Source organism: Nyctereutes procyonoides, unplaced genomic scaffold (assembly GCF_905146905.1).
Source record: "Nyctereutes procyonoides isolate TBG_1078 unplaced genomic scaffold, NYPRO_anot_genome, whole genome shotgun sequence".
Taxonomy (NCBI): Eukaryota; Metazoa; Chordata; class Mammalia; order Carnivora; family Canidae; genus Nyctereutes; species Nyctereutes procyonoides.
The window spans coordinates 11,175,049-11,199,726 of NW_026575160.1; the positions used below are offsets into that span (position 1 = coordinate 11,175,049).

General features: G+C 36.0%; 1 protein-coding gene and 1 pseudogene across 2 annotated transcripts in view; both read left to right on the forward strand.

The window, feature by feature from the left end:
• STK31 (serine/threonine kinase 31) overlaps nt 1-24,678 on the forward strand; it is a 93,204-nt gene that overhangs the window by 50,877 nt on the left and 17,649 nt on the right. For both annotated transcript variants that reach the window (XM_055314771.1, XM_055314773.1), the window contains exons 18-22: nt 456-581; nt 1,381-1,506; nt 1,687-1,773; nt 2,441-2,590; nt 5,693-5,815. In XM_055314771.1, the coding sequence (XP_055170746.1) occupies nt 456-581; nt 1,381-1,506; nt 1,687-1,773; nt 2,441-2,590; nt 5,693-5,815 (612 nt within the window). The remainder of the gene's footprint in view (nt 1-455; nt 582-1,380; nt 1,507-1,686; nt 1,774-2,440; nt 2,591-5,692; nt 5,816-24,678) is intronic.
• LOC129502728 (acireductone dioxygenase-like) lies at nt 11,790-12,428 on the forward strand (annotated as a pseudogene).

The window sequence follows — 24,678 nt, forward strand, 5'->3', positions numbered from 1 at the left end:
GAAATATCTAATAGAATTAAAATATTTGAAAGCCATTTTCACTTTTGAGAATTCCACTTCAGAGGTAGAAGTGTTAGAATTCATAGTAGTCATAATTTTTAGACTTCTCATTCTGCAACTATCTATCATTTTAATATTTTTAAGAAACACATGAAGTCTTCCAAGTAAACATCAGGGTTTTCTTGGGTACATATCTGGTTAATCCCAGTCATATTCGAAATTTGTTCTAGAACGGTAGCAGTCATTAAATGTATTTTTATTACACTTAAAGTGAGAGGAGTTCAAGAGCCAGCAACTAGAAAAACTAGGAAGCTTTCAGTATTTTTATTTTATTGGTTTCTCCAGTACAGTTGATGATGTCCAAATCATCTCCTAGCGTGTAGCTAATTATGTTGATGATTTAAAAGTACTGGGATGGTTTGCATTCTTTAACTGTAATAAAAATTTGTGCCTAGAACTCTGGTGGTCTTCTTACTATGAGTTTGGAACGGGATCTTCTTGATGCTGAGCCCATGAAGGAACTTAGCAGCAAGCGCCCTTTGGTTTGTTCTGAGGTTAATGGGCAAATAATTCTTTTAAAGGTAAGTTTAAGTTCTGATCTATGGAAGATTCAGAAGTATAAAGGGGAGTGGTGGTTATTACCTTTCAGGAAAGTGAAAACCCACTGCTTGTTTTCTAAATTGTATAAGTTGAGGGGTGCCTGACTGGCTCAGTTGATTAAGCATAAGACTCTTGATTTCTGCTCAGATCATGATTGCAGGGTCATGAGATTGAGCCCCATGTCAGGCTCCACTCTGGGCATGGAGCTGGCTTGAGATTCTTTCTCTTTCTCCTCCCCCACATCTCTCTCCTTCCCCCTCAAAAAAAAAATTATATGTTTTGACTGGCACTATGATGATGTTTCCAGTTTGGCCGCCAGAACTAATTTTGAATTCAGTTTCCCTCATTTCCCTCAATAATACATACATTTAATAGGATATAGTTGGCTTTTCTTTTTGGATGAACCTACTACATTCTATAGAAAGGCTTTTTAAAATTCTTGCTTTACTTACACTCTCGTTGAAATTTCAGCTGTTTTACCAATACAGTTTTCTGTTCTTTGATTTCTTTATTGATCTAAGGAAACTTGATCATAGTAGGATAATTAATTTTGCTCAAGTGTCAATGCATTATAGAATGTTTATTATTAAGGTAGAGGTAGAATGGTTTTTTCCTATCTAAATTATAGCATTCAAAGCAGAACAGGTACTTATACAATTAAAAAATAAAATTAGATGTAATTTAACTTCTATAAAAATACTATGTTTAAGTTGAGATGGTATATAATTAGAGTAAGATTTTTAATGTTGGAATTACAATTGCCTCTCTTTTTGGTACCAGGGCTATTCTGTGGATGTGGACACAGAAGCTAAGGTGATTCAGAGAGCAGCCGCCTATCACAGAGCTTGGAGAGAAGCTAAAGAAGAGTCTGGGTTACTACCGTTGATATTCCTATTTTTGTGTAAGGTAAAGTTCTTATGCTTGTGTGTTGCAGAAAACATTTATTTACAATAAGTTTTAGCTCCAAGCTTTAGAGAGGTGGTATATTCCCTTTAACATAAAGAAAAAGTTATCTTGTATAATCAGTGTATACTAAAAATACATTGAAGAATTTTCACTTTGAGTTTTGTTCTGTTTTGCTTTTAGTCTGATCCTATGGCTTATCTGATGGTCCCATACTATCCTAGGGCAAACCTGAGTGCTGTTCAAGCCAGTGTGCCTTTAACTTCGGAAGTAAGTAAAAAAACACTATTTTCATGGATATATTAAATGGGAAAGTAACACCTAATCTTAGAGGACATGCTATATGCTTTATGTACTATGTAAAATTTTGACTGGTATTATGCTGTGTAATTGCCACATCAACCCTGTGATATGACTTATCCCGTTATATACAGATGAGAAAAAATAAGGCTCACAGAGATTAAGGGACTTGTACATGGTCCTCAACAAAGAGGCAGGTATGGGGATTGAAATTACCAAAGTGCTTGCTTATAATCATTAAACTGTGCTGTGTGTAAATTGTGTAGTATGGTACTTAGTATTATAAATGCTTAACTGGCAGCTTTAACTTGCATTGTAAATTTGGATTTATAGTAAAAATAGAGGATGCCCTGATTCTTCTTATAAACACTATTTAGTCTTTTCTAGATGCTTTTTATGCTCATTATTTGTATAGTCCAAGTCTTCATAGGGACTACAGTGTTTTAAGTTATATGTATATGATGTTACATAATCTGGGCTTCTGGCCTTTTATTCTTTCTCTATTCTGTATTCTTATTAAAGGTTGATTTGGAAGAACGTTTACTCACTTCTGGAAAAGTCTTTTAATTAAAAAAAGGTTCAAGTATTAAAATGATTTGCCTACTTCCTGACTTCTTTTGTGTGTACTTATCTGTAGGAAGCTTTAAAGGTCATGAAAGGTGTTGCCCAGGGCCTGCATACATTGCACAAGGCTGACATAATTCATGGATCACTTCATCAGAACAATGTATTTGCTTTAAATCGTGAACAAGGAATTGTTGGAGATTTTGACTTCACCAAATCTGTGGTAATATATTGTGGTTTTACAAATAGGTTCTAGACTTCATTTAATATTATTAGACATTAGTTCAGCTTTTTACATGATACGGTAATTTATTTTAAGATCTTTGTCATGGTTAAGGCATGTAGTGTCATGTAGGGTAAGCAGTTAACTGTTACCAGCTAGGGATTATAATAAGAGTTTCTAAATTTGTGCATTATATTTTTTAACTTTTTAAATATGAGGAGTAACCTAACATTACAGTCAATGGCACTGACAGCAACAATTGTTACTGTCTTTTATCATCATCAAGAAATATTTAATTGCTTGGAAATACACAAGGAAAACTAGATGGACATCTGTCTCTGCTGGTGCCCTCCTCCACCAGTAGATTAAATATAGATATACATACTTTGCTAATTTTTGATTAATGGAATATTTTTAGAAACTTAGGAACCTTGAACTTTTCCTTTTATTATTATTATTATTATTATTATTCATTCATTCATTCATTCATTCATTCATTGATGATACAGAGAGAGGCAGAGACACAGGAGGAGGGAGAAGCAGGCTCCATGCCGGGAGCCTGACTTTGGACTTGATCCCGGGACTCCAGGATTGCTCCCTGTGCCAAAGGCAGGCGTTAAACCACTGAGCCACCCAGGGATCCCCCCAACTTTTTTTTTTTTTTTTAAAGATTGGAACCTTGAACTTTTTCACTTAGTTTAAGTGATGATTCAATTATGTTAGCTGTTAATTTGGTGTCATAATATTTAGTGCCTCAGAAGAGGAACTTTTTGACGTAGGAGATATCAGACAATGAAAGAGCATATTGTGCTTTTTTTTTTTTTTAATAGAATGGGAAGGCTCAAAATATACACGATCACATGGGAGCAGTTTTCTTTTTCAAAATAACTTTATTGAGATACAATTCACATAATATAAATGTTCACAGTTCAGTACTAGCTTTTAGTGTAGTCACAAAGTTGTATATTGATCACCACTATTTAATTCCAGAACATTTTTAACATCTCCAAAAAGAAACTCTATACAAATTTATAGTCATTCCCCATTTCCTCCTTTACTCAGCCCCTTGGAAACCACTAATCTACTTTCTGTCTCTGTAATTTGATATTCTGGATATTTCCTATAAATGGAATCATACAATGTATAGTCTTATGAAAGGCTTATTTCATTAACGTAACGTTTTCAAGGTTCATGTGTCTTGTAGTATGTATCTGAACTTCATTTCTTTTTAAAAATGCCCAAATAATATTTTGTTGTATGGATGTACCATATTTTGTTTTTATGTGCTTTAGTTGGTGGATATTTGGATTGTTTTTTTTTTTTTGATCATTATGAATAATGCTGTTGTGAACATTATTATACAAGCTTTTGTGTGGACATATGTTTTTATTCCTATTGGGACTGAGATTGTTTTGCTATATGGTAACTGTTTCACTTTTTGAGGAATCAAACTATTTTCCAAAGTGGCTCCATCTTTTTATGTTCTCATCAGCAATGTATGAGGATTTTAATTTCTCTACATTCTTGCTAACATTTTATTGTCTGAGCAGTTCCCTTTTGACTCTTAGTAAGTCTTAATGTTTTATATTTTCGTTGTCTGCAAGTCATAGGGTAATGCCACCTGTGTATATGTAGTCTTAATGGTTTTCATATGGTAGCTCAAAAAAGATGAGAAAATGGAAATGTAAAACTGTAACGAAATGTTGGATTTTAAAAGACTTATACAGAGTAGATGTATTGAAAAATTTTTATTATATTAATTTTTCTGAAAATTAAGGTAATGTCCTAAGAAAAATAACTGAATTAGGAGTTTAAAAAAGTTCTCAACTCTTAAGGATCTTGGTTAGTTTACCTTTTGAGCATGCCATTTGCACTACTGTGTATATATATCATGACTACTCCAAGAATTATTCTTCCTCTTTTACTAATCTGTCAACTGTTATTATCTCCCCAAACATTGTTTTAATCTTCATTTAAAATTACTTTTCTGAGATACTGATTAAACTCACCTTTGCTCTACTCTTTTCATACTACTCTCAGATTGAAGTATTAATCAGGAAGAAAAATTTGAAAAGTAGTCCATTGTCAAGATCATTGCTTTTATGGTGCATATGAATCACCTAGGATCTTGTTAATATGCAAATTTTTATTCAGCATTTCTAGGATGGAAATTCTGCATTTCTAACAAGATCTCAGGTGATGCCTTAGCTCTAGGTCTTTTTGACCACACTGTGAGAAGGAAAGATAAAGATAGTGGAAGAAGAGATAATTAACACTTAGTGGTATGTACTAGGTATTTATTGTGCTAATTACTTTTATCTTTTTTCAGTATTTTTGTAAGATAGGTATTATTTCCATTTTACAGTTAATTTAGGTTCAAGGGGTTAAAGCCCAAGGTCACACAGCAAGTAAGTGGGAGAGTGGGAATTGCAACCAAGGTCTGTCTGAATCCAGGGTTCACATTCTTACCACTCATCATCTTTTGACACATAAGAAATAGTATACTTAGAATATAATCAGTAAGGAAGGAAAGTACTTTGTAGACTTGTAGTTTTTAAAAATGCTGTTTAGAATTTTCAGAATTAAAAAATAGCACTCCTTCTTGCACTTATGTACCTTATTTTTAAAAGAAGTTCTAAGTGTTTAGATAATCGGTGTTTCTTTTTTTTTAAAGATTCATTTATCTATTTATTTATGATAGACATAGAAAGAGAGAGAGAGAGAGGCAGAGACACAGGAGGAGGGAGAAGCAGGCTCCATGCAGGGAGCCCAACGTGGGACTCGATCCCGGGACTCTAGGATCACGTCCTGGGCCAAAGGCAGGCGCCAAACTGCTGAGCCACCCAGGGATCCCCTGTTTCTTGGTTTTGAATCTACTTGAGTCTGTAATGTGAAATGTAACCAGTGTCTCACTGTTAATTTTATGAAACTGATTTTAAGAGTAATTTATAATAGCAGAAATTGAGTAAAAATATTTGAAAGCAAGAGAGAATGAAATATTTCAAATGAATTAGTTTTTTGTGTTGATTAAATGCAGAGGACTTCACAGAAGGCTACCTCATCTGTGTTGCCTCTAAAATATTTAACCTATTGTTTTTATAGAGTCAGCGAACTTCAGTGAACATGATGGTTGGTGACTTGAGTTTGATATCACCTGAACTGAAAATGGGAAAGCCTGCTTCTCCAAGTTCTGACTTGTATGCTTATGGTTGCCTTTTACTATGGGTATGTTATTTTTTATTGAAATAGATCAGTCATATATATAAAAAAATATAAATATGTGCAAATATATTTATATATATTAAAATATGTAAAGTGATGATTTTATAGTGGTTTTCCTCAACATATTGCTCTGGTTAAAAAGCAGTGGTAGATTTTTAGTAGAAAAAGTAGTAGAAAAATTTAGTAGAAAATTGTTTTTTCTTTTTTTTTTTTTAAGATTTTATTTATTTATTCATGAGAGATACAGAGAGAGGGGCAGAGACACAAGCAGAGGGAGAAGCAGGCTCCATGGAGCCCGATGTCGGACTTGATTCCAGGTTCCAGGATCATGCCCTGGGCTGAAGGCAGGTGCTAAACTGCTGAGCCACCCAGGGATCCTGTTTTTTCCCTTTTTAAAAAAATTTTATCATAAACTATACTTCCTATCTCCTATTGTGTACTTACTACAAATTAGCTTGATATGTATTTTACATATGCTATTGTCTTAGTTTTATTAAAGTCAAGATTAACAGTAAAGATTTTGTCCTGTATAAATCTATAAACAGTTCATGCATATGTGGAAAATAAATAAGCCCTGAGTAAGTGTTCTGTTTTCACTATAAACCACGTAGCTGCTTTTTTATCCATGGCTTAAATTTACTCTTCCTACAGATTATGAGGGATTAAGTATTAACAAGGGAGGGATGTCTGTTTTTACTTCTTTTGCTTAACATTGTACTGAAGATTCTAGCGCAGGGGTCCAAAGTTTTTTTTTATAAAGGGACAGATGGTAAATATTTTAGGCTTTGTGAGCCATATGTTCTTTCTTGCTGTAGAAAGTAGCCCTAAACACACACATGTAAATGAATGGCTCTGTTCTATTAAAATTTTATTTATGGACATTGAAATTTGAATTTCATGTAATTTTCATGTGTCATGAAATAGTATGCTTTAATTTTGTTTTAAACATTTAAAAATGTAAAAACCATTCTTGGCTTTTTTTTTTTTTTTTTTTTTGCTGATCTTGGTTTTAGCCAGTATAATAAGGCAACAAAAAGAAATAAAATGCATACAGTTTAAAAGTGAGGAAGAAAAACTGATGATGAGATGATTAATTATATGCAGTCTTTAGGAATGTACTTAAGAGCTACTGGAATTAGTAAGTTTATAAAGGTTGTAAGACGCAAAATTAATAATTAACTATATTTCTATATACTAGCAACAAACAGTAGGGAATTGAGATTAAAAAGTCATTTACATGAGTATTAAAAATACGAAAATAAAATTTTTAGGGATAAATATGACAAAAAATTTGCAAGACCTATACCCTGAAAACTATGATGTATTGTTGAGAGAAACTAAAGAAGACATAAATAAATGGAGAGCTGTATCAGGGTTATGGACTGGAAGACTCAGTATTGTGTGGATGTGAATTACTAAATAGGTCTTTGGGGTCAATACAATTTCAACAAAATGTTTCTAGGCCTTTTTTTTTTAAACAGTAATTGACAATCAGATATAATTTATATGAAAATACATAGAACTGAGTTAGCTAAAATAATTTTGAAAATTTAAACTACCTGATTTTAAGACTTAATAAAGTTATAATAAATCAGGATATTGTGGTGTTGGTTTAAAGTTAGACATAGAGATCAATGGAACAGAATAAAGGCAGTTGAAATAGTAAAAATATATGATTTGATTTTTGACAAAGATTTCAAGGCAATTCTGTGAGGAAAAGGATCATCTTCAAATTGTACTCTAACAGTTGAATATCTGTATATAAAAAAATAAACTTTGATTTAATCCTTGCACAATTTATAAAAATTAAGTCTAAATGTGTATTAGACCTAAGTGTAAAACTGAAGCCTTTAAAATGAATTAGCATATAGTGTATTATTAGTTTCAGAGGTAGAGTTTAGTGATTCATCAGTTGCATATTCCAGTGCTCATTATATCATGTGCCCTCCTTAATATCTAACACCCACCTACCTCACCCCCACCCCCTTCTCCAGTAACTCTCAGTAGTCTCTTGTGATTTGTCTTCCACTCTGATTTCATCTTATTTTTCCATCCCCTCCCCAGTGTTCTCCTGTTTTGTTTCTTAAGTTCTACAAATGAGTGAAATTATATATTTGTCTTTCTCTGATTGACTTTGTTTAGCACATAATACCCTCTAGTCCATCCACGTCATTGTAAATGGTAAGATTTCATCTTTTTGATGGCTGAGTAATATACTCCATTTTGTGTATGTATATATACACACACACCACATCTGCTTTATCCATTCATCTGTTGATGGACATCTGGGCTCTTTCCATATTTTGGCTTTTGTGGACATTGCTACTATAAACATTGGGGTACATGTGCCCCTTTGAATCATTATTAAAACTGAAGTCTTTAAAATTGGAATAAAATATAGGAGTAAATTTTATTGACTTTGAGTTTGGCAAAGATTTCCTTTAAGAGGATATTTAAAAACATCAAGTATAAAAGAAAATCAGTAATTTGGATTTGATCAAAATTCAAAACTTTGATTTTCAGAAGACATTGTTACAAAAATGAAAGGCAAGTCACACACAGACTGGGAGAAATATTTGCAAAAGACTTATATTCATTTTATAAAAAAAACTTAAAACTCAGTAATAAGACAACTCAGTTTAAAAATGGGCAGAATTGTTTAAATAGACATCTTACCAAATAAGATACCTAGATGGTAAATAAACATGGGAAAAGATGCTCTCAGTATCTTTAGTTATTAGACAAAAGCAAATTAAAACCAAAATGATCTACTATGCCTCTGCTAGGAAGCCTAAAATTAAAAAGATTGACCATACCAAGTGCTGACTAACATGTATAGCAGCTATAACTCTCATATATTGCTGAGAGAAATGTAAGTGGAGCAACCATTCTGGACAATAAAATTTGACAGTTTGTTAAAAGGTTAAACATGTACCTACCATGTGACTCAGCCATTTTTACTCCCAGGTAGTTAGCTAAGAGAAATGAAAGCATATGTCCACACAGAATTGGACACAGATACTCAAAGACATTTTATTTGTAATAGCCCAAAACTGGGATTAAACTGAAATATCTATCTAACTGAATGGTTAAACAGTGCTATATATCCATTGGAATACTACTAGCAATAAAAAGAAAAGAAATATTAATATAACCAATAATATGGAAGAATCTTGAAGTAATCCTGCCAAGCTAAAGAAGCCAGGGGAAAGAAAAAGTACGTATTTTATGGTTCTATTTATATAAACTTCTAAAAAATATATCCTTATCTATAATGACATAAAGGAGATCATTAATGCCCTGGAGTCTTGAGGGTAGAGGGGAAAGGAGGGATGGATTACAAAAGTGGCATGAGGAAATTTCTTGGCATAATCACTATGTTCCATTAGCTTGATTGTGATTTTGTAGATATGTACATATATCAAAACTAATCATATTACTTTAAATGTATGTAGTTTGTTTAACAGCAATTATATCTCAATAAAGCTGTTACCAAAAGAGTGTTTATACCTATGCATGTGGTAATCATTGGGCATCTTGCCTCCCCATTTAATTATTCACAAGTTTTAGCCTTTTGCTGGCTTAGTATTTACAGCTCATCATAGTCATAGAAATGATTAAACTGGCATCATTTTAATCTTTGCTTCAGTAATCTATTTCTTCTTCACATCAGAGGGATGGAAATAAAAGTCTTGCATATTTTTATGTTCCTCAGAGCTGTCGTAAAATATCATTTGAGTATGGTAATAGTCTTTATTTCATCTATTTTCTTTCTTCATCGAATGGTAGTAAAGAACTATATGAGTCAGTATACTGTTGTGCTGAATTTCTGCTCTTTATTGTTAAGGTCTTTTTAAAACTTAATTTTATTTTTCTTAAGTAATCTCTTTGCCCAATGTGGGCCTTAAACTCACAACCCTGAGATCAAGAGTTGGATGCTCTACCAACTGAGCCAGCCAGGTGCCCCTAAAACTTTATTTTTTAATTAACGTGTGTAGTACAGTTCACTGTTTTTTGGCATACAGTCCTATGAATTTTAACATGCGTATAGATTAGTGTAACCATCACAATTAGGATACAGAGCACTTCCATAATTCAAAAAAATCCTATATGTTGTGCCTTTGTAGTCCCTCCCCGTAACTCTTAAGCCTTGGCAACTACTGATGTTTTCTCTTATCACTGTAGTAGTCGTTTTTTTTTTGTTTTTTTTTTTTTTTTAAGAATATCCTATAAAGGACTCTGGGTGGCTGGGTGGCTCGGTTGGGTGTCTGCCTTCAGCTTGGGTCATGGTCTCAGGGTGCTGAGATCAAGCCCTGCATCTGCTCCCTGCTTGGCTTCTCTCTCTCCCTCTCCTCACCTTGTGCTCCCTCTCTCTCACTCAAATCTTTTTTTTTTTTTTTAAAGAATGTCCTATAAATGGTCATTATGGATCTTTTAAGACTAATTTCTTCACCCAGCATGATGCCTTTGAGATTCATCCAAGTTTTTCAGTGTATCAGTAGTCCATTCCTTTTTTATTGCTGAATAGTATTTTATCAATGTACCAAGTTTATCTGTTTATTAAAGGACATTGGGTTGTTTCCCAATGGGTTGTTTTTGGCTATTATAAATATAGCTGATGTGAACATTTATGTATAGGTTTTATGTGAACATGTATTTTACTTTCTTTAGGATTGAATACCCAAGAGAGAGCTAGTTGGGTGAATTGTAATTATATGTATAGCTTTATAAGGATCTGCCTTATAAAGACATTTTCCTATACACAGCAGTGAATGAGAGTTTTAAATGCTCTTCATCATTGTTAACATTATTGCCATTATTTTCTTTTAACCATTTCTCATAGGTCTATAGTAGTCTCATTGTGGTTTTAATTTACATTTCTCTAATGAATAATGATGCTGAATATCTTATTTGCCTTCACATATCCTCTGTGGTGATGTGTCCATTCAAGTATTTTGCCCATTTTCAAATTGGATTTCTTACTATTGAGTGATGAGCATTTAAAAATATATTCTACATGAGGTGCCTAGGTGGCTCAGTTGGTTAAATGTCTGCCTTTGGGGATGCCTGGGTGGCTCAGTGATTGAGCATCTGCCTTTGGCTCAGGGCATGATCCTGGAGTACCAGGATTGAGTCCCACATCAGGCTCTGTGTATGGAGCCTGCTTCTCCCTCTGCCTGTGTCTCTGCCTCTCTCTCTCTCTCTCTCTCTCTCTCTCTCTCTCTAAGTCTGCCTTTGGCTCAGGTCATGATCCCAGGGATTGAGCTCTGCAGTGGGCTCCCTGCTCAGCAAGAAATCTGCTTCTCCTCTGCCCCTCTTCCCACTTGTGTGTGCATGCGCGTGTGCATGCAGTCCCCCCCCCCCGTCTCTCTTTCATAAATAAATAAAATCTTTATAAAAAAATACATTCTAGATGCAAATCCTGTGTATCATTTACAAACATTTTTCCTAGTCTACAGCTTATTTTCATTCTCCTAACAGTGTCTTTTGCAGAGAAAAAGGTTTTAATTTTGATGAAGCTCAATTTGTTATTGTTTTTCTTCTATGGGAGTGTATTTTAGTATTCTAAGAAGTTTTTGCCTAACCCAAGGTCATGATGATTCTCTCTTGTATTTACCTCTGAAAGCTTTGCAGTTACATGCTTTACATTTAGATCTAGGAAAAGTTTTGATGTAATTTTTGTGTAAGGAGTGAGATTTATGTCAATGTGTGTTTTGCATATGGATGTCCAATTGTTCCAACACCATTTGTTAAAAAGACTTATTTTCTACTGACTTTCTTTTACATCTTTGTAAAATATTAATTGGTCATGTTTGTGTTAAGTCTGTTTCTGGACTCTTTATTCGTTCCATTAATACCACACTGTCTTGATTACGGTATCTTTATGGTAAGCCTTAAGTACTGGTAGTAGGTACAGGGTCAGTGGACTGGGACAAGGCCCAATGAAGGCAAGTGCTTGTGGTGCCCTGGCCCAGCCATGGTGCAGACCTGGTAAATGGATGTGTCTGCCAGTGACCCAAGATGGCCCCATCATGCTGAGCCCAGCCACCTGATCAGCCTGGAGCAGCTACATTGGCTTAGGGTTTTTTACTGAAAGCTGGCTGCTGACAATGACAATGACAATGAGAATGATCTAGAATTAGAGAAAATCTGAAGAGAAACTACTCCTGAATTGACATAATAACCATACGTGAAGATAAACTACCAAATTATGAAGAAAAGATTAAGATGTTCTATGAGGAGCATTTGCACCTATATGATGAGATCTGGTACATCTTAGCAGTGGGTACTTTGATGTGAGAGATAAAGAGTACCAGTGGATCTGCATTTTCATGGAAAAAGGAAACATGATAAGTCTTCCTGCATGGATTTATCACTGCTTTACCCTGGAGGAAAAGAACTATGTGAAGGCCATAGGGCTATTTGTGGGAGAACCAGTGTGCATGGTGTACAACTGGCCAGCTGAACATTGTGAGGCTCGGGGGAAGAGCAGTACATGGAAATTTTGGCACAGTGTAGAGATGCTTCTGGGCCCAGCTCACCCTTTGCCCTTGTCAATGTCCTGAACATGATCAAAGCAGTGAACCTGTCCTTTCTCATTGTTTCTATATTGTAGACTTGAGGCTAGGTGAGCTTTCCTTTACATTATATGGTCAGAGTATGTTTTCATGAAAGGAGCTTTAACATAGAAGTGATTTTTACATGGGAGGAACTGGGAATGTGGACAAATCCATTCATCTTACCTAATTTAAGATCAGTGGTCAGCCACCGTGTGTCAGCACATCTGCTCATCTTCAACTGATTGAGAGTCCCTCTCTCTAAATGTAAGTTCCAAGCTATTCCATCTGGACCTGTTTTTTTTTTTTTGACTGTAAGCAGATGTTGGTTGATGACATGCCTGCTTTGTAAGAAGCTATCATAGTATATGATAGTACTGGCCTGATAGAAGACACTTTTCTCCCAAAACTGGGTAGGGAGTGCTGTTGGGTGTAAGCTCCCATGTTAGTGGGTGGGAGGGGAGCAGGATACTCAGAGTTGCTTATGCCACTTTCTTCAAAACAAAATAGCTGCCTTGATTTTATATTCTTAGCTTGGAGTCCTTTATATTCAGGTATGTATTCATTAAAATCCCCTCATTTAGAAAAAAAAATTGGGCAGTATAATTAGTGTGAATTCCTTTGTCAGATTTTACCTATTTGGATATGTTAGCCTTTCCATATACATTTCAGAAACAGCTTATCTATGAGTACCAAAAACCCTGCTTTGATTTTAGTTGGAATTGCATTAACTGTAGGTCAGTTTGGGGGAGAATTGACATCTTTACCAGACTGATCCATGAACTCCATTTATTTAGGTCGTCTTTGATTTTTTTAATCAGCATTTGTTATTTTGAGCTTACAGATTCTATATATGTGTTTTTTCCTTTTTTGGAGCTATTGTGATATTTTAAAAAAAGTTTTTTTAGTTCAAGTTCTTTTATTTTTATTTTTTCAAGTTCTTTTTTTTTTAAATTATTTTATTGATAGGAAACTTAGTTTAGCACCAAAGATCATGTATACTTTTATCTTCCTTCTTAAAGAATTAGGCAAGTTACAACAAAAGCACATAGTGCAAAATTTATAAAATGACAGAAAGCCAAGACCCAAGGGCTATGTTTGAAAAGGCAGTATTCAGAGTTCAACTGGAACATCCAGTTCATTATCAAAGGATCTTTTTCCAGGGACATGAATGGATGACTGTCACTCTATGGCTTTAAAAAGTTTTAGAATTAGCAAAATTAAAATAACAGTTTATTTGATATTAAAACTCTAAAATAGGGATCCCTGGGTGGCGCAGTGGTTTAGCGCCTGTCTTTGGCCCAGGGTGCGATCCTGGAGACCCGGGATCGAATCCCACGTCAGGCTCCCGGTGCATGGAGCCTGCTTCTCCCTCTGCCTGTGTCTCTGCCTCTCTCTCTCTCTCTCTCTCTGTGACTGTCATAAATAAATAAAAATTAAAAAAAAAACCCTCTAAAATAGACTCTGGAATAGATTAGGTATTTTGATGATCATAATAAGATATTTTAGTTTTGAGTAATTTTTTGCTTTATGATACCCCCATTAAATGATAGGAATATTATGAAGACTGCTTTTAACTATAGAAAACTAGTGTTTGAGTATGCAGGACCCTTTTACCTCCAGTAAACCATAACTTTTCGCTGGTACATTTGAAAGGTAATGTTTTATCTTAAAATCATTTATATTCTTCAGATATTTTTTAGGTTATAATGAAATTCTTTTTTTAAAGGTTTTATTTAAGAGAGTGAGCATCTGTGCACACGAGTAGGGGGAGGAGAGGTAGAGGGAGAGAATCTTAAGACTTGGAGCTGAGTGTGGAGCCCATCACTGGCTCGCTCTCTCTCATAACCCTGAGATCATGGCTTGAGCTGAAACCAGGAGGCAAATGTTTAACTCACTGAGCCACCCAAGTGCCCTGGTTATAATGAAATCTGCAGCCACTCTGGAAAACTGTGTGGAGGTTCCTCAAAGAATTAAAAATAGACCTGCCCTACGACCCAGCAATTGCACTGTTAGGGATTTACCCCAAAGATTCAGATGCAATGAAACGCCGGGACACCTGCACCCCGATGTTTCTAGCAGCCATGTCTACAATAGCCAAACTGTGGAAGGAGCCTCGGTGCCCATCGAAAGATGAATGGATAAAGAAGATGTGGTTTATGTATACAATGGAATATTCCTCAGCCATTAGAAACGACAAATACCCACCATTTGCTTCAACGTGGATGGAACTGGATGGAGGGTATTATGCTGAGTGAAGTAAGTCAATCGGAGAAGGACAAACAGTGTATGTTCTCATTCATTTGGGGAATATGAATAATAGTGAAAGGGAATATAAGGGAAGGGAGAAGAAATGTGTGGGAAATATCAGAAAGGGAGACACAACATAAAGACTCCTAACTCTGGGAAATGAACTAGGGGTGGTGGAGGGGGAGGAGGGCGGGGGGTGGGGGTGAATGGGTGACGGGCACTGAGGGGGACACTTGACAGGATGAGCACTGGGTGTTATTCTGTATGTTGGTAAATTGAACACCAATAAAAATTAATTTATTAAAAAAAACAAACATTCTATTTACCAAAATAAAAAAAAATCTTTAAAGGCTTTGGTGGAAGCCAGTTTTAAAAATTAGAGCAATTTTGACATTGTTATATTGAAAAAAAGTTTTCAAAACACAAAAGTTGGGGCTGCCTGGGTGGCTCAGCTGGTTAAGCATCTGCCTTTGGCACAGGTCATGATTCTCAGGGTCCTGGGATCAAGCCCTGTATCAGGCTCCTTGTGCAGCATAGAATCTGCTTCTCCCTCTCCCTCTGCCCCTGCCCTACATGTGCATGCATGTGTGCTCTCTCTCAAATAAATAAAACCACAAAAATTGTGTTTTTGTGTGGGTGCTGCTGGGAGGAAACAATAAAAAGAAGTGAATGATATTTTTCTTTTATTCAAATGACACTTTTTCAGCCTTATCTAGCCTTAATCTAAAATGCAGTCCTTTTCTCTGCTTTAGTTTTCTCTTAACATTCTGTGTATTTCTTTTATTTGTGGTTATTATTGTCTGCTTTTGCCAATAGAATGTAAGCTGCTTGGGGGCAGCTTGTGTGTCTTATTTGCTGCTATAACCACAATATGCCTGGTGTAGAAGAGGCACCTCCTATTAATGAGTGAATGCATGTCTTTATAGTATCAGAAAATGTTTAAATTTTAGTCACAATTATGTACTGAAATAGTACTCCCTTTTTTTTTAAAGTATACCGTGTGTTTTGTTGAGTTCATCTACAGATTTCTTATTTATTGCTCCTTGTACATTTCTTTGGAACCTTGTTTGAAGATTTTTAAAAATTCCAACTCCTAACGTAATTCTGGGAGATGTTAGTAGTCATTCGGATTGCACAACTAACCTTGGATTTTCTGGACCTTCTTAACTTGAGATGCATACTTTCTTGCAATTTAAGTTATCTTCTAAAACCAGGGTTTTGTGATCCCCTGTAATTTTTTAAATAGAAGTAGTAGAATCCAGTCCAGTGCGTTTTTATCCTGGCAGGATTCTCTAACCTCTTATTTTACAATAACTGCTTTTATATCTCCAATATGTTTTGCCCACTGTCTTTCTTTTCTCCCAGTGTATCAGCAACCTCTTAGCTTTTCTTCTTCCTTCCTCAGCTTTGAACTCCATCACAGAACATCCAGACTACCCTGAATTCCCTTTTATTCTTTTTCTTCTATGTAAACCTCTTTAAGACCTTAATTCTAGGTATGTTTTATGGCCTACTATATATGCTTTAAAAAGTTTTTGCCCATTTTATTTTTTTTTTGTTTTTGACCATTTTAAAAGAAGTTTTAGTTTCATGTGAATAAGTTTTATAAAAATCATATATTTGATTTTTTTCCCGTAGTATGGCCAAATATTATTAAATTAAGGATATTATTCTATGTTTGTAATATGATAACATCCTCACTTGTTAGGAGCACATACTGCATGTTTGGCATTTAACTAAAGTGCTTTAAGAAACTATCTCATTGCATCATCCTAAATAGTCCTGTGGTGGAACACATGGTTATCCCAAGTGTGGACATGAGGATTGTGACTTAAGAAGTGAAGTCCCATCACAGAATTTCAGTCTTTTGAGGCTCTGTGCAGACCACCTTCTGCCTTCACTAAACATATTAAGCCTTGAAGGCATAGTCTCCACTGAAGCCAGTGATGAACAGTTGCAGAAGGGGGTCCAGGGCTTAGAAATGTTACCAGTAAGTGTCATCATACTGATTACTGTGGAGTCCCTTACATTATATAATCTGTTTATCAAGGTATCTCTAACCTTATCTTCTGTGAATGGTTTGGTGAGAAGTCCTCTTCTTAGAAAGTCTTGCGAGGACGTGTTTAACACTTCTTTTTAGAATTTGGATATACTTTTCACACATTATGCATTTTTTTGAGTCTTAATCCAAAAATCAGTGGGAAAAATAGTATTCCTTGTCCTATTATTTTTTTAGACCTAGGTCATGTGGCCTGTGATGTGTGCCTCTCAGGAATATTCTAATAAAGAAGAAATCTTACAAAAGGAAAAGGGATGGCAGCCCTCTAAATTCTGGAAGTGATTTATTTTATTTTTTTTTAAAGATTTTATTTATTTATTCATGATAGTCACAGAGAGAGAGAGAGGCTGAGACACAGGCAGAGCGAGAAGCAGGCTCCATGCAGGGAGCCCGACGTGGGATTCGATCCTGGGTCTCCAGGATCGCGCCCTGGGCCAAAGGCAGGCGCCAAACCGCCGCGCCACCCAGGGATCCCCTGGAAGTGATTTTTAAAAAAGTTTGCTGTTGTGATTCCTTCAATTTTGAACTTCCTTTTTTCTTTTTTTTTTTCTATTCATTTATTTCTGTATTTTAAAAGATTCCATCTGTTTGAGAGATAGAGCAGAGCAAGAGAGAGCAGGAACAGTGGGAGGAGCAGAGAGAGGGAGATGCAGACGCCCCACTGAGCAGAGAGCCTGACTCTGGGCACTATTCCAAGACCCTGGGGTAATGATCTGAGCTGAAGGCAGATGCTTAACCAACTGAGCCATCTAGGTGCCCCTGGAAATGATTCTAGCTTCATAAGCAGACTGTGTGGAATTGAACTTACTGTTGTAGAGTTGGATGCAAGAGAGTTATGGGTTCTAGACTGAATGGATCCACTGATATTTCTAGTGTTCTCTGTACAGGAATTTCTTGTTTCTGAACCTGCTTTGAGGACCCAGTCAAGAGCCTGAGACTCATTCTTTTTTTCTTATTGGATCCAAGTGCAGAGAGCTTGGAGGTGTTTCTCAAAATGTTAATTCTGAGGATAGTTTATTCTCTTTATCCATATTATTACTCTTGTAATCTTTTTTTCTTCCTGATATTTCAGTATTTCTTGTTTTGTCATTTGCTTTGCTTGAATTTCTTTTCACCATTCCTTTAAGATAAATCTGCCAATGACAGATTCTTAGTTTTCCTTCATCTGGGAGCACGTTGATTTCATCTTCATTTCTGAAGAATACTTTTTGATATGTGTAGAATCCTGGGTTTATATTTCTTTTTGTACTTGAAAAATGTTGTGCCACCTTCTTTGAGCCTTCATGGTTTCTCTCATGAGAAATCCACTGTCATTTGAATCATTATTTGTCTCAGGTAATGTGATGTTTTTCTCTAGTACTTTAACAGTTTTCCTTTGTCTTTAGTTTTCTACAATTTGATTATGATGTGTCTTTGAATGTGTTTTTTGAGTTTACTCTCTTTGAGGCTTGAATTTACAGGTTTATGTTTTTCACCAGATTTGTGAAATTTGGTTCAGCAGTTATTTCTTCACATATTTTGTTAGCCTTGCACTCTTTTTTTTCTTTTCTTTCTGAAACTCTGATGACATAAATTCTGGGTTTTTTTGTTACTATTCCACAGGTCCCTGAGGTTCTGTCCAGTTTTTGGCTGCTGTTCAAGTGAGTGTTTTCTATTTTTTTTCTTAATTTCATTGGTGCTTTGCTTTGTCATACTCCTTATGCCATTGACCCAGTCCAGTGAGTTAAAAAATTTACGTTTTTTTTTTTCAGTTCTAATATTTTCTTTGGTTTTCTCTTTTCCTCATGTTTTTTCTTTGCTGAGTCTATTATTTTGTTTGTTCCATATGTGTTTGTAATTTGTCTCTAAGCATTGTTATGATGGCGTCTTTAAAAATCTTTTTCAGATAATTTCTACATCTGTGTCACCTTGGTATCTGTTGATTGTCTTTTTCTTATGCAGGTTGGGATTTTTTTTTTTTTTTTTTTTTTTGGATCTTAGTTTGACATGTGGTTTTTGATTGTATCCTGAACATTTGGGAATTATATTTTGAGACTCTGCATCCTATTGAACCTTTATTTTTTGCAGACTGGTCCTCATTTAGGTGTAGTGTTCAGATATGGTTCGATCTTCATCTCCCCAGTGGTCTCTGCTGACCCCAGCAAAAACAGAATGCTGATTTGCAGTGAGTTCTTGCTGCTTCTCATTGCTGATGGTGGTGGAAATTCATCTCTCCATTGAGTTTTGTTGGCACTGGGGAGCAAGAGCCATACTGAAATAACTGCTTTACCACCACCACCTTATTTTACTTCCTTGTGCTGCCTGGTAAACATGGAAGTTCTGGTTCCAGTGGGTCCTGCTGACACTTGGGAAGTAGAGAAGGAAAAATAGAGTCTCACTAACACTATCACATTGCTTTGTTCCACTTTGTTGCTGCTGAGTAAGGTTAGAAGTTAGCTTCCTTGCTAGGTCCCACTGACAGTATCAGTTGGGTAGAGTGCCAGCTAATGCAGTGTCACACTGCCTTGTTCTGTCTCTTTGTTGTTGGTGGGAGTGGATGTCCAGCTCCCCACTCAGCCCTGCTGACACTGTGAGTAGGATGGGATAGTTTTTCATTTGTTACTTGGGTGGAGTAGGGAATGTTACCAAAAATTTTTTCTGCTGCTGGACCACCCTCTTCCCGATTCTTTGGGTAGAGGGAGTTGGCTTTCCCAGGGGCTTTTTTTTTTTTTTTTTGGATATATGGCTCTTAGTGTTTCTGAGTTAGAGGCTTTTCTGTACTCCCTCTGGGATACAGAGGATCGAAAGATAACCCAGGAAATTCACCATTGTGTCATTCCTCAAGTTCCAAGGTCCCTAGCAACTTCACCTTCTTTCCGCTTTTCAGAGTCGTCTTATGTTTGTGTGTTGTACTATATCCACACTTTCTTTTTTAAGACTAATGCTAGGGGCATCTGGGTGACTCAGTTGGTTTAGCCTCTGACTCTTGATGTCGGCTCAGGTTATAATCTCAGGATCTTGAGATTGAGTCCCGCATTAGGCTCTACAGTCAGAGTGGAGTCTACTTAAGAATCTTCCTTTCCCTCTGCTCGCTCTCTCCTCCTTTCCTCCTCTCTTGCTCTTTAAGTAAATATAAATACATAAATCTAAAAACAACAAGATCACACCTGTTTTCAGAGGTGCTAATATACAATTCATATGTTGTCATTCTTCTTTGTAGCAGACACTGCAAAATGATTGTGGTCATGTTTATTGAGCTCAGATATGACCTCAAAATAGCACCTATAAGGAATAGTATTGATTGAAGAACAAGCCTGTTTCCCATCCTGGATGAATATATTTTTTGTGAATAAACTGCTACGATAGCTCTAATTTTCTAGCAATTACAGGAAAGGAAATCTAGTCTGTCATGTAAACCATTATCTCTAAGATAAAAGTGGGCCACTTAGGACAAGCAAAACTATTATCTTAATTTTTGTTTTCTTGTGGAAAGTTTTACACAAAGAATAAATGATGAAACCCTTTATACTACTCGTCAGCCAGATTCAACTATTGTCAATGTTTAATTACCAAGCTATTCATAGTGATAAGACTAGGGGCCCTCATAAAGACAGCATTTCATATTGCTAACCCAGATGTCCCAAGTTACCTGAAATTTAAAAAACAAAAATAGGTAATACTTAATTGACTGCTTACTGTGTATCAGTTACTTTGCAGGTATTTATCCAACTTAATTCTTTTTTTTTTTTAAGATTTTATTTACTTATTCATGATAGACATGGTGAGAGAGGCAGAGACACAGGCAGAGGGAGAAGTAGGCCCCATGCAGGGAGCCCGATGTGGGACTCAATCCCAAGACTCCAGGATCATGTCCTGGGCCAAAGGCAGGCGCTAAACCCTGAGCCACCCAGGGATCCCTATATTCATCTTGATTCTTGTAGTGGGCTTATAAGTGAGGCAACTGAGGCAAAGAGAAATTAGGTGATTTGTCCAGACCCCGTGGCTGCTAAGTGGTGGAAACAAAACCTATCGAGTCTGGCTCCAGAATGTGCACTTTCTACCCCTATCCCATTTCCCCTAGCTTCCTCCAAACAGCCTGGTCATCTGAACCGACAATTTACAGTCATCTGTTCTTACATTTCTATCGCACCCTTCTGGTTAATCATGCTTTAGCATTTTTATTATCTTATGAATTCTTAAGTTTCCTTATATCTCTTAAACCAGTGTGCTGGTTCACTATTCCCTTTTTTTACGGCTTATTAGAGGCTTGTTAGAAAAGTAAGAGGCTTATTAGGAAGCATGTACTGTGCTCCCTCTACCTTGGAGAAAACAATCTATTGCCTCAGAATTAATGGAAAGACAGGCATTGGATATAATGAGGTAGAATCATGCACAAAACAAAGTGAAAAGGAATTAAGACTCAATGTGGGCATATGAGAGAAAGAATGAACAGAAAGATAAGCATTATTAGAAGGTAAGACGTTGTTAAATAACTAAAAGTCAACTTTAAGTAAATTTTAAAGATCTAATTAGCTTTATTAATCAGTTCACGAATCTGGCAGCATCCCATCTAGTAAGTAGAAGGGAGCTCCAGAGTGTTACAGAATAGGAAAGGTTTTTAAAGGTAAAGAGGGAGTAGAAAAAATTATTTGCAAATAATCCATTGTTTTAGGCAAGATCATCCTATAGGTAATGGAAGAATCTCAGTAAATTTCCTGGTGCTGACCAGGAAATTCCTATGTTGGTTAGGTGGAGATTACATTTCAGGGAAGGTGATGGGGAGGTTGAAACTGCAGTTAGGTAGTAAGTCTTGGTTTACTGATGTGGGACCTTTACCAAGTGACACCATTTTTGAGCCTGTGGTTTTCTTTTAATGCTTTCTATTTAAAATCTGCAGTTTTCTTTGCTTTGATGCAGGATATGACATAGTTGTGAGGACTCTGTTAGAGTTCAGTCAGGAAAACCGAAGTCACCCTTTACATATTTCAGTTAATAAAGGGTTTTAATACAAGACCTTAAAGCTTACATATACTTTGGAAGTGTAGGATAACAGAGATAAGGGAAATTGTAATCTATTTTGGCATGCAATGCTCTTTTGTCTGTTTTGTTTTTTAGATTCCACATATAAATGAAATCATATGGTACTTGTCTTTCTCTGACTTATTTCTTATAGTATAATATTTTCTAGGTCCATCCGTGTTGTTGCAACACTTAAGGTGATTATTGATATATTGGGGGTAAATCTACCACTTTCTTGTGTTTGTTTCTTGTGTTTCTTACTCATTAATTTCTCTTTTCTTGCCTTTCTTTGGGTTGCTTGAATATTTTTTAAGAGTTCATCTTGATTTATTTATGGTGCTTTGAGTGTATTACCTTTTATAGTTTTCTTAGGTTGGTATGGTTATTACAATATATGTATGTGTCTTACTGGATTCTACTGGTATCAGTGTTCTAACACTTTGAGTAGTGTAGAGGCCTTTTGTTTAGGTTCCTTCACCCTACCCACTTTTAGCTATCATTGTTTTGAGTGTCACATGGTGTGATTGAATTACTTTTGTTTCAGTCATTGTATATGATTTAGGAAACTTATGATGAGAGGAATGGTCTTTGGCATTCCCTCATATTTCTGTTATTTCCATTGTTATTACTTCCTGATGCTCCATTATATTTTTTGTTAAAGATTTTTTTTTAATCTGTTCATGAGAGACACAGAGAGAGAGAGGCAGAGGCACAGGCAGAGGGAGAAGCAGGCTCCATGCAGGGAACCCAATGTGAGACTCAATCCTGGGACCCTAGGATCACACCCTGGGCCGAAGGCGGCGCTAAACCGCCGAGCCACCGGGGCTACCCTCCATTATATTTTTTAAAATTCATTTCCTTTTTTTTTTTTTAAAGATTTTATTTATTCATCACAGGCAGAGGGAGAAGCAGGCTCCATGTAGGAGGCCCGATGTGGTACTCGATCCTAGGGTCCCCTGGATCACACCCTGAACCAAAGGCAGACACTCAACCACTGAGCCACCCAGGTATCCCTCATTTCCTTTTTTTTTTTTTTTAATTTTTATTTATTTATGATAGTCACACACACACACAGAGAGAGAGAGAGAGAGAGAGGGAGGCAGAGACATCGGCAGAGAGAGAAGCAGGCTCCATGCACCCGGAGCCCGACGTGGGATTTGATCCCGGGTCTCCAGGATCGCGCCCTGGGCCAAAGGCAGGCGCTAAACCTCTGTGCCACCCAGGGATCCCTCATTTCCTTTTTTTAAAAAAATATTTATTTGAGAGAGCCCATACACAAACAGGGGGAGGGGCAGAGGGAGACTGCTGAGAGGGGAGCCTGATGTGGAGTTCAATCTCAGGACCCTAAGATCATGACCAGAGCAGAAAGCAGATACTTAATCAACTAGGCCATCCAGGTGCCCCAAAAATTCATTTTCTTTTTGATTGAAGTACTTCCTTTAGTCTTTAAGAATGTATTGTCTAGTGACATATTCTTTTCTCCTTCTTGAGAACATATGATTTTACCTTTTTTTCTTGATGGATAGTTTTACTGGATATAGAATTTGTGGTTGAAAGTTCTTGTCTCTTAACAGTTGAAAATGTTGTGCCACTTCCATCTGGTTTCCATGTTTTCACATAAGAAATCCTCTGTTCAAATAGGTAATGTTTTTCTTTGGTTGCTTTCAAGATTTGTTTTGTTTTTAGTTTTCAGAAATTTCATTGATTTGAGTTTATCCTAGTTGAGTCACTTTCTGTTTTTTTTTTTGGATGTAGGGGGGTGGGTCATAAGACACCCTTTCACTGTTGTTCTTCCAGTCCTGGGTTCTTTAGCCAGTTTTCTTCTTTAACCTTTCAGAGACCTCCTTTAGCTATGTTTTTTACTTCCAACATAGTTTTACTTAGTGGTGAGGAGCAGAAAGAAACCATAAGTCCTTTTGCTCATTTTTAAATTACAATGTATGGAACTTATTTGGATCTGGATTTAAATAAACTATATACAAGTAAAATAATTTCTGATGTTTATGAGATGATTAAAAATTTGAAAACTTGGGGTACCTGACTAGTGCAGTCTCTGGAGTATGTGACTTGACCTTGGGGATTGTAAGTTTAAGTCTCATATTGGGTATAGAGATTACTCAGAAATAAAATCTTTTTTTTAATTTTTAAATATTTTTTATTTATTTATGATAGTCACACACACACACACACACACACACAGAGAGAGAGAGAGAGAGAGAGAGAGAGATACAGGCAGAGGGAGAAGCAGGCTCCATGCACCGGGAGCCCGACGTGGGATTCGATCCCGGGTCTCCAGGATCGCGCCCTGGGCCAAAGGCAGGTGCCAAACCGCTGCGCCACCCAGGGATCCCTCAGAAATAAAATCTTAAAAAAATTTGAAAACTGGATATTTTATACAGGCATATATTGTTTCATTGTGCTTCACTTCATTCCATTTTGCAGATGCTGCATTTTTTACAAATTGAAGGTACAGAATTCTGTGTCAGGCAGGTTTGTTGATGTCAGGTTTTCAACAGCATTAGCTCACATTAGTGTCTCTGTCATATTTTGGTAATCTTGCACTGCTTCAGACTTCTTTATTATTATTATATTTATTATGGTGATCTGTGATTAGTGATTATGACTTATTCAAAGTTAGATGATGGCTAGCATTTTTTTAGCAATAAAGTATTTTTAAATTAAGATATGTATCTTAATTATGCTTTTTAGGCATAATGTTATTACACACTTAAATGTTATTACAACTTTTACATGCACTGGGAAACTAAAAGATTCATTTGACTTGCTTTATTGTGATAGTTGTTTTATTATGATAGTCTAGAATCAAACCCCCAATATTTCTGACGTATGCCTGTATTGAAGAATTACTAAAAAAAAAAGAAAAGAAAAAAATTACTGACGTTTTGGTGTGATATCGTTGTGTCAAAATAAAGACTTTATCTTTTAGAAATATGTACTAAAATATGTACAAATGAAATTATGTATAGGATTTACCTCAAAAA